The 15010-nt window shown below is 38.8% G+C and overlaps 2 protein-coding genes across 9 annotated transcripts in view; one reads left to right on the forward strand and one right to left on the reverse strand.

Annotated features, from left to right (window-relative positions):
- ANGPT2 (angiopoietin 2) overlaps nucleotides 1–13722 on the reverse strand; it is a 53811-nt gene extending 40089 nt beyond the window's left edge. For 4 of the 5 annotated variants that reach the window (XM_054820462.1, XM_054820460.1, XM_054820459.1 and 1 more), the window contains exons 1-2: nucleotides 13460–13722; nucleotides 4751–4989 (exon numbers count right to left, since the gene is read on the reverse strand). In XM_054820462.1, coding sequence (XP_054676437.1) covers nucleotides 4751–4989; nucleotides 13460–13535 — 315 coding nt within the window. In that variant the 5' untranslated portion in view covers nucleotides 13536–13722. The other variant, XM_054820463.1, reaches the window with a different exon arrangement.
- Nucleotides 1–15010, forward strand: part of MCPH1 (microcephalin 1) — a 133604-nt gene that overhangs the window by 91410 nt on the left and 27184 nt on the right. The gene's annotated exons all lie outside the window — the stretch shown is intronic.

Below are 15010 nucleotides of genomic sequence, written 5' to 3' on the forward strand. Positions count from 1 at the left end.
TTTGTTCATAATTAAGAAAAAAGAAGCACTAACAAGATAGTTGTCTGTAGAAGAAACACTATTCTGAACCTCAGTCTATCTGCAATAGTTTGTAAGATATTCTAAAGGTTATGCTGTTAAGTATTGTATGTTAAGTGGGTATGCAAACAAAAAGGACTGGAAACTGTCAACTTAAGCATCTCCAGGCTAATTTCCTATATGTGCACTTGAATAAAGAGAAAGAAGAAGAAAAATAAAGCACTTGATGTCAATAATTAATGGAGAACGGTTCCAAATTTGCTGTTTGGACCAGTCGAAGATGATAATTTTATGATCACATTAATAATAAAGTACATGAAAATATATCTTGAATGCCAATAAGAGACTGAATCAGTAAAACGAGCCTCTGGTTATCACATTTTTTACTGATAACATCTTGGAGATGGTGAGCTCTCAACTTCAATTTGTCTTGTAGGTCTGTACAAGAAAATCCCTAGCCCTCTGTTGATTTTATACCTGTATCACCAATTTGGTTATTTGTGGAATGATGCAGAAATAGTCTTTACAACATAGTTTTTAAACACATGCAAAAGTGTTGTTTCAAATCCTTTTACAGAAATTTACCTGCTGGAGATAGAACAATAAACTGCATAGTCAGATCATTTCAAGTAGTGTGGAAATTTATCCAGTAACATCTACTAATCTGAAAGTAAAAAAAGCATTTTCTTTTGGGTCCTGCCAGTACTCTTTTGCTTAGCAAATACATGGCTGATAGACAGAAACAAGCACTTTTCACAGTAAGTGAAAACAGATGCATTACTTAAGACAGGAATGCAGTTCTTGATTCAGAGTCAGAATCATCTCTTGTGTACTTCAAAATCCAATACTGTACAATATATTTGTCCTTGTCCATTGTGTGCAGATGTTTTTGGATGACGGCATGTCAGAACGTATTTGAAATATGAAGTCCAGTACAAGTATGACAATAATTACAACCTTTCATTGGTAATTACTCACCAAAAATTATAAGCATTCATTCCCGTACATCTTAAAACATCTGATTTTGCTGTGCTTACAGAAGAAATACATTTCAAACTGACAGAGGGTTTTTAGCTTCCAAGATAATATGACAAGGAAAAAAGAATCTCAGTTCAGAGTATCCAAAGATACCGCATGTCCATCAGCAAAGATTCCCCCTCCCAGTCTGCTGGGATGGTTCAGGAGGAAGTTCTGGTCTTAGGCTTAAATGTTGACTCCTTGTGCAGACTATTTTTACTAATCTTTTGATCTGCCGATAAACTACAAATAAATTACCTATATTCCATATGCTATAATCAATTTGATCATGCATTGTTTTCAATTGTTTATAACAGGAAAGACTAAGAAAGTATGACATGTTTCTTTTACACTATTGCTTTGAGCGGAGGCGTATCTCCTGATTATTAGGATCTAGTTTATGTACTAAGATGTAAATTCAAGCTAGCATTCATTTATTTCAATGTCTTAATACCTGAAAAAAAATGGAGTTCCTTGAGTAGAAATGCCATGATCCAAATAGTAAAGCTGCCATTAATTCAGACAGAGATTTGTTTAATTGTGGAACTTATGGGAATTGCCTGTCTTCTAGGAATATCTGAAAACCTGATGTTGTTTTTATATTAAAAAAAATTCCCAAAGTATAATAGCCAACATACATGTCTACATTTAAAATCTCCAGTCTTGTGTCTCAGCTGTATACTAATCTGCTATCCTCTCAAATTAATTGAAAATCTTATTATTGAGAGGTTTGTACTCCCTGCCCACAAGCCCATTACAAAAAATCTTACACTTCAATATACAGATTGATCCCAAGGTAGGCAAAGTCAAAGAAGAAAGTTCATTTCAGGTATATTGCTGCACAGTTGATCTAGCGTTTTGGCCATTGCTCTACAACATCGCTTACTGGCTTAATGTTAACCACTGGATTAGGCGGTTTGTTCTAGTATGTCCTCTGAACGCTTAAACATAATCTACTTTTCAAGACATTCCAGTTTTACGTATGGCATTTACAGTAGTGGCATAAGGCATTAATTCAGTTCAGACCAAAACAAAAAGTGTTTTCAAGAAGCAGCAATTTGTATCAATTACAGAACAAAGTCTTCTGCTCCCTGTGCAGGAGCAGATCAGAAAAGAACCTGGACCTACGTAACTCATTTTCTTCCCATTGTGTTTGTCCATTAACCAGATGAAGCGCACACTTCCCATGCTGTTCCATTCATACAGCCTAGTGTTCATTCAGAAACAGAACGTTTCCTTTAGTTGATGGATTAAAAGCAGGAGAGGGGGGAGGAGTGTAAAAATGTTTTGGGATGTGCAATACTTCAGGAACAACATTTAAAGGTTAATTCACACTAAAAGCTTGTAATGTATTTTTTTTTTTTACACAACTTCAAAACAAAACAGGTGCTCCCTCTTAAATGAGCAAAAATAACTTTTAAAAAAGCAAGACCTAAAGCAGTTTTTTGTGCAATTGCTGAGAAGTTAATGTCAGGTTATTTTTTAAATCAATCTTATTTACACTTTCAATATGGTATAAAAACTAAGTGACCAATTTTTTTTTTGCCATGCCTTAATTCATCTAGTATTCTATTTTCATAAGTTGAAATATGAACCTAGGAATGTGGATTAGTGACCTTAAAAAACCAGCAAGTAAACTCTGTAAGCAACTTTAAAGGTTATTGTTTGCTTTTCATCTTCACTTGCAAACCAGGTGTCTCTAGCAAAGCAAATCTGAGGAAAAGCTACTTTTGTTGGGAGTCTCTTTGTGAACAAAACAGATGACATAAAGAGCAGGTGTTAAAATAGTGAAAAAGGCACACAGCAGTTATTTTACAGGATGTTTAGCTGTGGAACAGCTAGGAAAAAAAAATCAGGCTATTCTAAAGCATCTCATTTGGAAATCTTTGCTCAAATAAAAGAAACGTTTCTCTGTCTTGTAAAACAGAAAATCTGCCTTTTGTTCCTTTAAAGAATGGGTTAGATATACTTACCCTATTCCTCTTGTAACTGATTTCCCAGGGACTGACAGGAAAAAGCATGGTTTTTACTAAATAAGGATGCTGGAATTTGCTTACTGCTTTCTGTTTACCTGATGCCACTTATGATACTGTGTTTGCCTACTTAAGTGGCATTTAGCACTGGAATCCTGTGTGTGATTTTGCTATTTATGTTAGGAAATTGCTTAGCAGCTGGGTAGATCAGACTACTTTACTTGGTGTGTTTTTCAGCCTGCATAGCACATCTGTTAATGTTGCTCAGCATGCCAATAGTGAACACTGTAAATTAATAAGCAGAAAGGTAAGTATGTGGAGGGAAGTATGTTTGCCTGTGAGATTAAAAAACCAAAAGCTACCGAACTGGCATTATTTGGGTGTCTCAATTAAGCATCCTAAACCCATAAAGACAGATTTAGAAGTTTCGAGTGTAAGCATTTTGGATTTAACTTTCAAGGTTCATTTTCAGGTAGATGAAAACTCAGTGCTTTCTGCTTTGAAGTGCCACTTCTGTTTCTTACACACACAAATTCTCTACCAAGTTCCTTTGATTATATCATGCTAGTTCTGTAGCTGTGTAACTGATGAGAGAAGTGAATCTTAAATCAAAACTATTTTATAGTCATGTAAGTTTAAAGAACTGGTTACTCGATGTAGATGATTGTGAATTCTCTCTGTTCGCAACAAATATTTCTTTCTTTATGATAAAAACCCTTATGACATCACTTGAACACTTATTAGGAGACGATATGTCAACTGCTCAGTTAAGTCCTCAAAATATTTATTGCATAGAAGATAGACATTTTGGTATGAGACATAAACACTCATAAATTTACTATGCAATTAAACTACACTATCACACTTTTTCAGGTACCAGTGAAGTAAAGATTTATTAAAGCAAAATCTATTGAACTGTACAGCATTTAGAATCAAAATTAGTTTCTATACATGTGTGGAATAGTGATCAGGGTTGTCCTCCAGTAACATTAAGAACCTATGCAGTACACATTTTTTTCTGTTGTTTCAGGTGTAATTTTACAAATGTTGCCACTTTTGCAATAAATATGTCATTTTCTCTTAGTTACAATGAAGTTGCATTAAAGGAAGCTATGTGGCATCTGCAACACCTTTTCCAGAGTATTTTTCCCTTGAATATTGTATATTTGAGTGGAAATGTTACAGGATGCGAAGGATATCCGTTCATGAGCTTTCTTGAAATTCTATCACTTCACGAGGCTAATTTCATTGCAAGTCAGACTTGCAGTCCTTGCTTAGAATTACAGTTCTTTATCAGTGGGTCTTAATATCTTCATTTCTGCATGCAAGTTTTGAAATGATGTTTCAAATAATACCATTTTTCAAAGTTGCCTCAGATAAAGGCACACTCTGTAGTCTTTAAATAGGAATACAATAGCTCTTGTCAGTTAATTACAACTTAGTAGCTGGTTCTTTCATGTCAGAAATTTCAGACGTGCTCACAGTCTGCCCGCGTATGTAATTACTATTTGTCCAAGCAACTCAAATGTAATGACAAACTTTAAAGCAGGAGCTCTGCACAACGGTGCAGTTCTCTCTTCCTTTCTAGTCAGTAAAATTATGCTCTCGGACTTCTAAACAACTTTTTGATTGCAAGGCAGTTGCAAAATTTAGTTTAGAGAATGCATTTCGTGAATTTAGAAACTCTTAGAATAACCCAACGAAATAGCACGATTTTTAGAACAGAAATGGTACTATCCTACCTTCATTAGCCACTGAGTGTTGTTTTCCATGATGTTTTCAAGTAGCTGCAGTCTTTGAACTGAATCATCATAATCTAAAGGCGCATCCCTTTGCACCGCGTTCGACACATACGAAGTAGAAGATCGGCAGTTGTCCGTCTCGGGCAAGAGGAAGGTGTAGCTGCATGACCCGTGCTGAACCTGGTACTGCTTCTTGCCTATCGTCTCCACGCTCTTACTAAAGGAGTTGTATCCTGAAGCTAAGAAAATACCGCAGCCCAAAAAGAAGTAAACAGTCAGCTGCATTTTAACTCCTGCGATAACCCAGCGAAGCTCGGGGTGCTTTAGCGCGCTAGCGAGAGCCCAGACCTAGTTAACCTGCGCCGAAACCGAGCGCTCTGCTGCCATGTGCCGTCTGACCGAGCGCCGGGCTGTCCCGCTGCCCTAGCTGCAGGCTGGGAACGGGCCGTCTTCCCGCCGGCCGCCGTGCCCTCAGCTGTCAGATGCGGGAAGCCAAAGCAACCCCCTCCGAGCTGCGGGATCCGGCCCCGCTCGGCCCACAAGCCGCGCAACTTTCTGCTCCTCGCCCGTGCCACAATTTTACGGCCCTCGGTACCCGGACTCAATCACTTCCCTTATGCGATAAGTTAATAAGAGCAGGCAGACATGTGGAGCGGAGCTCTTGCTGCTCCCCCCCCGACGCCGAGAGTCCCCAGCCACCGGCAGCTTTTAAAACCTGGTGCGGCGACTGCACTCGCCCGGCCGCGGACCTGCGCACAGCTGCAGGGGTTTGCGCGGGGCGGCGCGCAGCGAGAGGAAACCCCGGGGAGGAGCCGGCAGCTACAGGACCCCTGCGAATTCCTGCAGCACGGCTCTCATTAAGAATTTCCTAGACAGAGCAATCAGTTCCGATAGCCTCCAACTATGCTTGTAAATTATTTGTGGTGGTAATCATTTTTAAACACTGTCAAAAAAAAAAAAAAAAAAAGTCCTGGGCTTGTTAGTTCTTCTTAAAGAAGTTTTGGGCGTTTTTTTTAAATGCGCTGAACCAAGATGTAATTTCGTTTGTGTTTCATGCATGGTATAATTACAGAGAAAGACACTGTCCTGAGCATACAAAAGCAGGCTTGGGCACGTCCTTGCAAAGAGAACAAGAGAGGGGGTTTAATTAAAAGTTTCCAGTCGAACGCAGACTTTGTATTTTACTGAATCTCTGAGATGAATACTCATTTTCAAGCATGTCTTTCCAGAGTTAAGCGCTTTCAAGCTGTTTTATTTTTTTAAGGCGTTTTTGTCTGCATTTAATGGCTAACTTTGGAAGCGCTAACATTAGCAAGAGTTACAAATCACAAGTCAGCTGGGACTGGCAGAGGGAATAACTCCCCAGCCGCAGTGGCAGTCAGGCACGCCACAGGCAGCGGCATGGCTGAACAGCAGTTACCCCATCAGCTCTCACTAGCCCGATTCCGTGCCCTTAGAAGCGGGAAATACCTGTAAAAGGTGAGGGAAAAATCTAATAGAGTATCTGAAATGTATATGTAAGAGTAAAAAGGAGCTTCCCCCTACTTCCCACTCCCATTTTCTCTGCGATGATCAGTGATCCTGAAAAAGCGGAAAATTACTAACCAACTTACCAAACCCTGGGAAAGAGTTGATTCCACTGAAATTTTGGAAAAGTTTACTTCTCTGTTTTAGAAAACATCTTCTGGAAACCAGTGCAATAATAGGATACTGACTCCTGAAGACAAACTGCCTGAGAGTTTTGCTAGGTCTGGATCTGGAAGCTATGGGTTTTTCTTAATTAAAATAAACAAAGGGAATGCCATGCTAGTCAAACTAACATGAATTACAGACCAAAGTTTCTTTTATACAAGGAAAATCCTAGCGTGCCTCAGGATCTCCTAGGACAGACTTTCTTATACAACTTGCTATATTTCATATAGTATATTAATGTGGCTTTTACTTTTTAAACCATGGAAATTGTGTTCAGAGGCTGTCAAAAACAGTTGTAGCAGCTAAAACGCATGCCTTACTTTGTTGGAAGCTGCTGGGATTTCTTTACATAATACATAGTTACCTCTGGAAAGGAAAATCTCTAGAATTCAATTCTTGAGACTTCCAGAAAGGCTCAAATTATACTTGGACTGTGACCTGTGGAACCAATTTGTCAGATTTTCTTCCTGTTGAGTGTTCATCTGCCATCGTTCATCCTTCCAGCCACAGGAAATGGAGGAATATGTTTGGAACTTGGGATAGTCAAGAGATTATTTTCTACAAAATGTACATATTTGGAGGGTTTGGCATATAAATTATGCATTCTCCATCCCTTCAACTTTGTATTGCAATAGCAAAGCAAATTAATGTGACAGCTAGCTGCATTGTTAATGAAGTTTCAAAAGCTTTCTCCATAGTGATTTCTGCTTTTCAATATATTGAAGTCCTTGAAAGAATGCTTAATTCCATGTGAATAACAGTCTTTTGCAAGGTAGTTGAGTAACCTACTATCATGCAATGAGGACAGCATGTAGGATTAGATTTATACACTAGACTGTGTGAAGCATTTCTAGGTATCTAACTGGATGTTCAAATTCAATATTTTCTTTTATTTGAATATTTTTTATTAATTTTCTAAATTGAATGAGAATTTCCTATGGTGACTTGTACTTGTCCTTAAATTGGTCCGCTCCCTGCTTTCTTTTCCTCTCACAGCTAGCCCAAAGAATATAGGTCCTTCAATAGAGTAGTGCTGAAAATAAGAACGCTCCAGATCTGAAAACATCTCTCTCATAAATGACAAGGAACTGGAAGATAAATTTAATTTTTCTGATTATATTTTCATGCATTTTTTTAATCCCTTAGTTAGACATTAAAGGGAAAGGTGAGACTGACCAGTGTAGTCTTTCAGGGGTTTTGTTTTTAATTATTAGACATCTACTCTAGGGACTCTACATATATAAAAGACACGATTTAATGCATGCTGAGAATTCATTAGACAGGATTTCCATGAGAGGCTTGATTAAATCAACAGGTTTTGAATTGCTGTATGCCACACTGGTGAGTCGGATCACCAACACAAACTGGCAGCTCCGTTTTGCTGGGTTTTTGAGGAGAGACTGGAGTGTCTCTGAAGGTTTGATCTGGAGTCTGTTTTCCTTTAGGAAAGGCCGACGCATGACCCCGGGAGGCCCTTGAGCCGTAATGGGGCCAGGAAAAAATCTGAACTTGGAGGCAGCCTAACAAGGCTTGCTGTATCTTGGACCTCCACTAGGGAGAACTATGGTTGTATGAATTTAGAACTGGAAAGAGAAACGAGTTCACCTTTTACTGGTTTTTTGGCTGCATTTGGTTTTTTGCGGGGGGTTTTGTCGGGGGGGGAGGTTTGAATGAATGAATGAATGAATGGCTGGTTGTTATGGCAGCTGTCAGCAGTTCAGGGAGAAGGTATGGGAAGTGCAGGTGTTATTCTGAGAAGTGACAACAAATTGCTAACGAAAGACCCATACCAGCACAGCAGGCACCACCGGTGAGCTACTCGGCTGTGCTTCTCATCCAGTTGTTGGAGTAGCAGCCTGTGGTTCACCACAGTAATATTTTCCCCAACTTTTCCTTGATACTTCCAGGCTGCAGGGGCAATAACCGGAATACAACCCCCAATACGCACACATAACCGAGGGAGGATTTTGCTATTTCCCTATCTGCGTCCAATGGACTCGGATTGCTTTAACGAAATGCTCTTTCCCACTGCCCAAGAAAGTTAGCGAGCGTTCACCTTGCCAACAAAATAAATATACATCCCTTTAACCCTTCACTACAGGCTAGTGCCGTATTTGGTGCATCTTTTGGAGCATTTGATTGTGATCCTTCACCCTTTCTATCCCTTTGGGAGCAGCTTTCCCAGCTGTGGAGGAGGAAGTGGTCTTCTCTGCCTCCCCAGGGAGTCAAAGCCAGTCAGAGTTCAGGGGGAAAGCAAGTAGTAACAGCTAAATTTAGAAAACTGGTGTGAAAAGTAAGGCAAGTTAAATACATTTTTGTCCTTGAAAACTGAGGAGGAGGAAGGAAGATGCTTGAATATGGCCTTTTTGCTGAGCCTCAGAGGCATAATAACAAGTCTGCTTGCAGGGCAGGGCTTACTCCAGAAAAGCTGAATGACAGAGAAGATCTGTCTCCTGTCAATTATGACAAGGAACATCTCATTGTTAGACATGTTGAAGTAGGAAGGAATGTAAATAATTTGGCATGGAATCTTATATATGCCAGTATGAAATTGAGTAGAAAGTTGTAATTCAGACCAGTTGCTTCCTCTCGGTGCTTTTTTCATTTTCATTGTTCTCGTCATCTTTTATTTCTGCTGTCGATATGGAGGGGTACAGTTATTCTATAAACTGAAATATAGCTGCTTAGCCTGTGATTTCCTGCTTGCTTTATAGCCGAGTGTATATAGTATTTGACATAAAATAGCAAATAGTGGCTCGGTATATTTAAAGTACAAATTAGATCTTTCCCTTTTTAGAAAGAAGATACCCACTCTACAGAACTCACCTTATAAGAAGAGCTGAAATGTATATTTTGTCAAAACTAAACATTTAGAACATTTTGCCAGATGTGTTGCAGGCAATTTCCTTTCCTGGGAAACAGTAAATTCCCTTACTCAGCCAATCCTGTTTTTATTCCATACAGCATATGACTAAGCTGCTTTGGGAGAGATGCCTGAATACCACTAACATTATCTTTCCAATTATCATTTTACTTACAGCTGCACAGCTTCTGTGTGACAGGCAAATACAGAGATCTGGTGAGATCTCTGATAGAAAAGGAAGCATAACAGTTTTTGAGGTAATGTAAGAAAATGTTGACTTGGCTTTAGTCTGCTATCTGCAGACTTTGCCACCTAAAACTTTCAAGATGTTGATTTAGCAGATAAGCAAGTTTTCATTTCAGCAGTTTTCTTGTTTTAGGAAAGGAAAAATACATAATGAAGTATGTGCAAAATAAAGGCACAACCATGTAAACATGTAGGTTTTGGTGCTGCATACTTACAGGAGTATTTGATCTACATATATAAATTAAAATGCTGTAGTGTCAGAATATGGAACTTCAAAATCAAATCTGAGATGAAAAATTATCTGAAACTTGGAATAAATTAACAAAGTATTTTGTATATTCCTGGTATTTACACTCCTCACATTTTGACACTCAATGTTAAGCCCCCACCTTTGGTTCCTGGTGCTTTAATATTACTTTATGGTAGTTCCAATTGATGACGCCAAAATATTTTCTTTCACTGGGAGTATTTTAGCATGTTTCTCAGGAACAAATGTCAACAAGGACAAGACTCATGAGCTTGTAAGTTAAAAAACAGGGAACAGGATCTTGGACCCTACCAGATTTTTAGTCTGCTGAATCTCTTACCTGTTTTGAGATCTTACACTCTCTTGAAAGAGAAGAGTGCCAGATTATTATGTTTTCTGATAAGCCAAAACAAATTGTTTTCATCAAGACCTGTAGTTCAGTTCTTTAGCACTTCTAAAATTAGTGGTGGTATCTCACGAATCGTTCCTCCTTTCCCCACCATTGGCCTAGTATCCTTCTTATTCGGCCTGAACTTCTCCACTGATCTCTAATGACTTTTTTTTAACAAAATCTCAGGATTCCCCTCACTTTCTCAGCTGCTGTTTATTTATAATCACTCAGAACATCTGGTGTAACATCTTGTGAATTCATAGTTGTCTTTATGTTCCGCCTCTGACGTTCCCTCACATCTCCTATGAGTACCCTTCCTTTCAAGGGAGGGCATTTACCCAGTAATTCTCATATTTTACTTTTGCTGAAGGGACAAGAGGTCAATAATCTGATCCACTGAAAATTTCAGTTACCACTCTTGGTGACTCAGTCTGTTTGTTCCCATCTTGTCTTGGAACATCCAATCCATCATTTCAGTACATGGTATTTTTCCTAGATGTCACGCCATTAGTGGAAGCATAACACAGCCAAAACCAGACTTTGTACCTTCCCTTGAAATTGCTTGCCTGCTAGCCCCTTTTTCTCTTACACAGTTGATACAGCCACCATCCTTCAACGTGTTTAAATCTCTAATCTGCAAGTTATGTTTATATCCTTTTGTTTCTTTGGTATTTTATTCTCTCCCTTTTTTGATGCTATGCTTTCATTAACATCTCAAAAATTCCTATGCTAATCATCATCAACATGTTTAGTTTTGTACATATTCTGTCTGGCTCCTCCATAACATTTGAAATGTGACTTGTTTATGAAGCTTATTATATTAGTTATGTCTCTCTTTTAGTAAATTACTTTCAACTTTATTTTCATAAGAATTGTTAGACAACTGTCAGAGCTTCACACAAATAGACTGTCGAATTAATGGCTTCTAATTGTTTTTCATGTTTGGAAGCTCTAAATTCAGCACGTCTTCTACCAAATATGTCAGCTTCATTGCTTACTTTGCAGGCACTGACTGGACTGGCTTTCTTGGACTGTCTTGGTTATGCTTTGGATGTCTTCTCTCAGTTCATCTGACATTTAACGTGACCATATTTTCCACTTACAGACTTATTTTGATATCCCACTTTTGTTATATAACATCTGCTCAAGGCTTTTTGACTGAGATTATATTAACATTAAAAGAAATTGTATATTTATATATATACATACTTATATCTGCCTATATCTATATGCTTAGTCTTTTGCAGATGCCATTGTACCTAAAATATAAATGGTCGTGTTAATTTAGATTGGGACTTTGTGGTATCACATCCTGAGCAACAACGATAACATGAATGAATTTTTTTAAAAATTCCTGTCATTATCACTTCCACATTCCAAAACCTTCTTAAATGCAAAATGCTTCTTAGTTTTTCCTGTTTCATTACTTTTATACTGATTTCCTTTACCAGTCCAAAGTTTCAAGGAATATCTAAAGTAGAACACACAAATATCTATAAAACCTTAATCTATACAAATAATGTATGCAGATATCTAAGAAGATTCTCACAATGCATTAATGAAGTTCCTATTTATAGGACAGATGGTAGTTTCTTTCACCAGGAGCATTTTTTAATAACGAATGTTATTTTAATCTTTGAAAGATGAATCATCCACATAGGAAGTGAGTCCCAGGATTATGAAGAATAGTTGCTATACGTCCTTCCTCCTTAACATTTTATATTGTTTGGCTATAGTGCCCAAAGGCTGTGTTTATTCTCTTCAGAGTTACGTGATGACAGCAAACTTTAGCTGGTAACAAGTGTAATTACATCTTCAACTCAAATAGCATGAGTTCAAAATTAACATGGAAATTACAGCTAATGTTAAGGATCTTACAGTTGGACTGCTAAATATCTTTGACAGTGTTAAGTGCTGTGCCCTATCTATCTCCTACACTGGGCAAAACACAATATAGCGCTTGTTTAAACAGGTTACCGTCGGTTTGAAACTGAATGAATTACCTTGCATGCTAATGTGTAGCAACTAGCTCCAGTAAGGCCTTTAAAATCTGTTGTTAAAAATTGTTTCCATAGCATATGCATATTTACTCTTCATTATTGAATTACACATGAAAAAATTAACAGATATTCTTACTCTATATGCTCATATACTGTTTATATGGTCTTTGAAAAATGTCTTTTTAATTACAGTTTTGTGCATTTGGATAGTTTAAACCTAAAATCTTTATGTAAGGTTTTGACTTTTGTTGTGTTATGCGAATGGTGTATTATGTGGATGTGAAAAGGCAGCAGACTCTGAAAGAATCCAGAAGGCTTTTGGAAAATGAGAAATCTGCCGTACTGACATCTTAAAGAAAAATGCATATGCCGTTTGTTTAAAGGAATGTATTTTTAAAATGTCTAAGCAGTTGACAGTAATCTAGCCTTATAAATAACCTCAGTCACTGTGATTTAAACCCTTCCTCTTGTAAGCAGTCATTCAGGTTAGTGGAAGGTTCTCTCATCTGGTAATAGCACACTTATTTGATAATAACAGCATGTCATACTTCGGAAGAGCATGTTCAAGTCAAGATTCTGAATTCAAAGATAAACTGATGTCAAAGAGAGAATGAAAAGGAAGTGAGAAACTGTGTAAGAGGAATAAACAAAGCTTTCAGAGAGAGAGAGGACATTTATGGCAACAGTAAGGTACCTAGTTCCTGACATCTGTTTCCCTCAAGAAAAAAATACAGTACATACACTAACCTTTTTATGGAGAGTGCAAGAAAAATATTTGCACCATATTTTCATATATTCATATTTGTCGAACTGTATTATGGATGTGTAATTTGAAGAGGACAGAGCAACTGCAAACTATTTTTGTTCTCCATAAAGATAAATCTTTGCTTTTTTCAATACTAATAAACATAGTTCAGTAATAGTTCTCAAAAACAGTGCCCACCCTCTTGCTGATTCCGCCACAAAAACTGGGTATTCTTTTTATCATTCGTCTTACTGCTGTATGAGCAAAGGAAGGAACTAAAGTATTTTTTCCCTGGTGTGGTGGGTTGACCCTGGCTGAGGGTCAGGTGCCCACCAGAGCCGCTCTGTCACTCCCCTCATTCACTAGACAGGGGAGAAAAAGTACAACGAAAAGCTTGTCTCTCCCACGGGCTACAGTCCTTCATGAACTGCTCCAGCGTGGGTGTCTCCCATGGGGTGCAGACCTTCAGGAGCAGACTGCTCCAGAGTGGGGTCCCCCACGGGGTCACAAGTCCTGCCAGCAAACCTGCTCTGGTGTGGGCTCCCCTCTTCACGGGTCCACCGGTCCGGCCAGGAACTTGCTCCAGTGTGGGGCTTCCCATGGGCCACAGCCTCCTTCGGGTGCCTCCACCTGCTCCAGCGTGGGGTCCTCCACAGGCTACAGGTGGAATCTCTACACCCCCTCATCCTTCCTCCATGGGCTGCAGGGGGACAGCCTGCTTCACCATGGCCTTCACCACGGGCTGCAGGGGGATCTCTGCTCCGGCGCCTGGAGCACCTCCTCCCCCTCCTTCTTCACTGACCTTGGTGTCTGCAGAGTTTCTTACATCTTCTCACTCCTCTCTCCGGCTGCAAAAGCTCTCTCTAACTGTGTTTTCCCTTCTTAAATATGTTATCACAGAGGCGCTGATTGGCTCGGCCTTGGCCAGCGGCGGGCCCGTCTTGGAGCCGGCTGGCATTGGCTCTATCAGACACCGGAAGCTTTTATCAACTTCTCACAGAAGCCACCCCTGTAGCCCCTCCCTGCTATCAAACCTTGCCATGCAAACCCAACACATCCGGTTAGTGAGGCATCAGAACCCGTGGTGGGACAGGAAAAAGACTGCCTGCACGCTGGTAGTAAGATTAGGGCTCCTTTGGGCTTGGACTCCTTGCCTCCATACGACCATCTAGTGAAACTCCTATTAACATAAGTACCTCACTGGCTGAGTAATAGTCTGTTCTTGATCTCTCCAAATAAATCATTTGCTGGAAAGATAATCCTCCATCTCCAGTGGAATGTGTAGAGAAGATCAAATCTCTTATAAGTATCCTATCTTTAAAATGGTGTATTTTCTTCCAAACACAAACCAATTAGAAAGTACTCTTACTGGTCTTTCCCTTTGTCTAAATTGGAATTGTTACTTGAGTAGTTTTACTACACAGAGAAAATTCGAAACTTTGAAAATCTTTATTTTGTCCCACTAGAAGTACATGTATATGAAATTCAGAGACTGTCACTGGTGATATCCGTATTGTTTGAACGTGAATCCCCATTCAGGCTGGCCACAGTCAAACTGGCTTATATTTACAAATCCCATCAAACAGTTCAATCTTAGCTTACTAGCTTAAGTTTAAACTTGATTATAGAAGGTCTTGCTTGTAGTTGTATGTTCTCACTTGATTTTTAAGTCAAAATCTTTAGTCAGAACTGTGATCAAATTCTATTTTAAATAACTAATAAGGCTTCACCTTTCGTCTTAAATGATATATTATTAGTCGTTACTGCTTTGCCTGTTATTAATAGCAATGTCCAGTGAATAGCATTTTTCCTGAACATAAATAACTTTATATCTAATTAATCAAATTAATGATCAGCTGATGTTATTCTACTTATTTCTGCCTTCTTTTGCCTGTTTCCCCACTCAAGTATCATTTTTAAGAACAAAAATGCATGCAGTAAAGTTAAAGTATTTGCTAGATGATGCCATGAAAATTAGAAGAATATGTCCTAACTTGGCCAGCTTAGAAGATTTTCCTCTTCTATTAAAGAAGATTGTATCCTTGCATAGGGTGTCCAGGTGGCCTTCTTGGACTA

The sequence above is a fragment of the Grus americana genome, chromosome 3 (assembly GCF_028858705.1).
Source record: "Grus americana isolate bGruAme1 chromosome 3, bGruAme1.mat, whole genome shotgun sequence".
Classification (NCBI taxonomy): Eukaryota; Metazoa; Chordata; class Aves; order Gruiformes; family Gruidae; genus Grus; species Grus americana.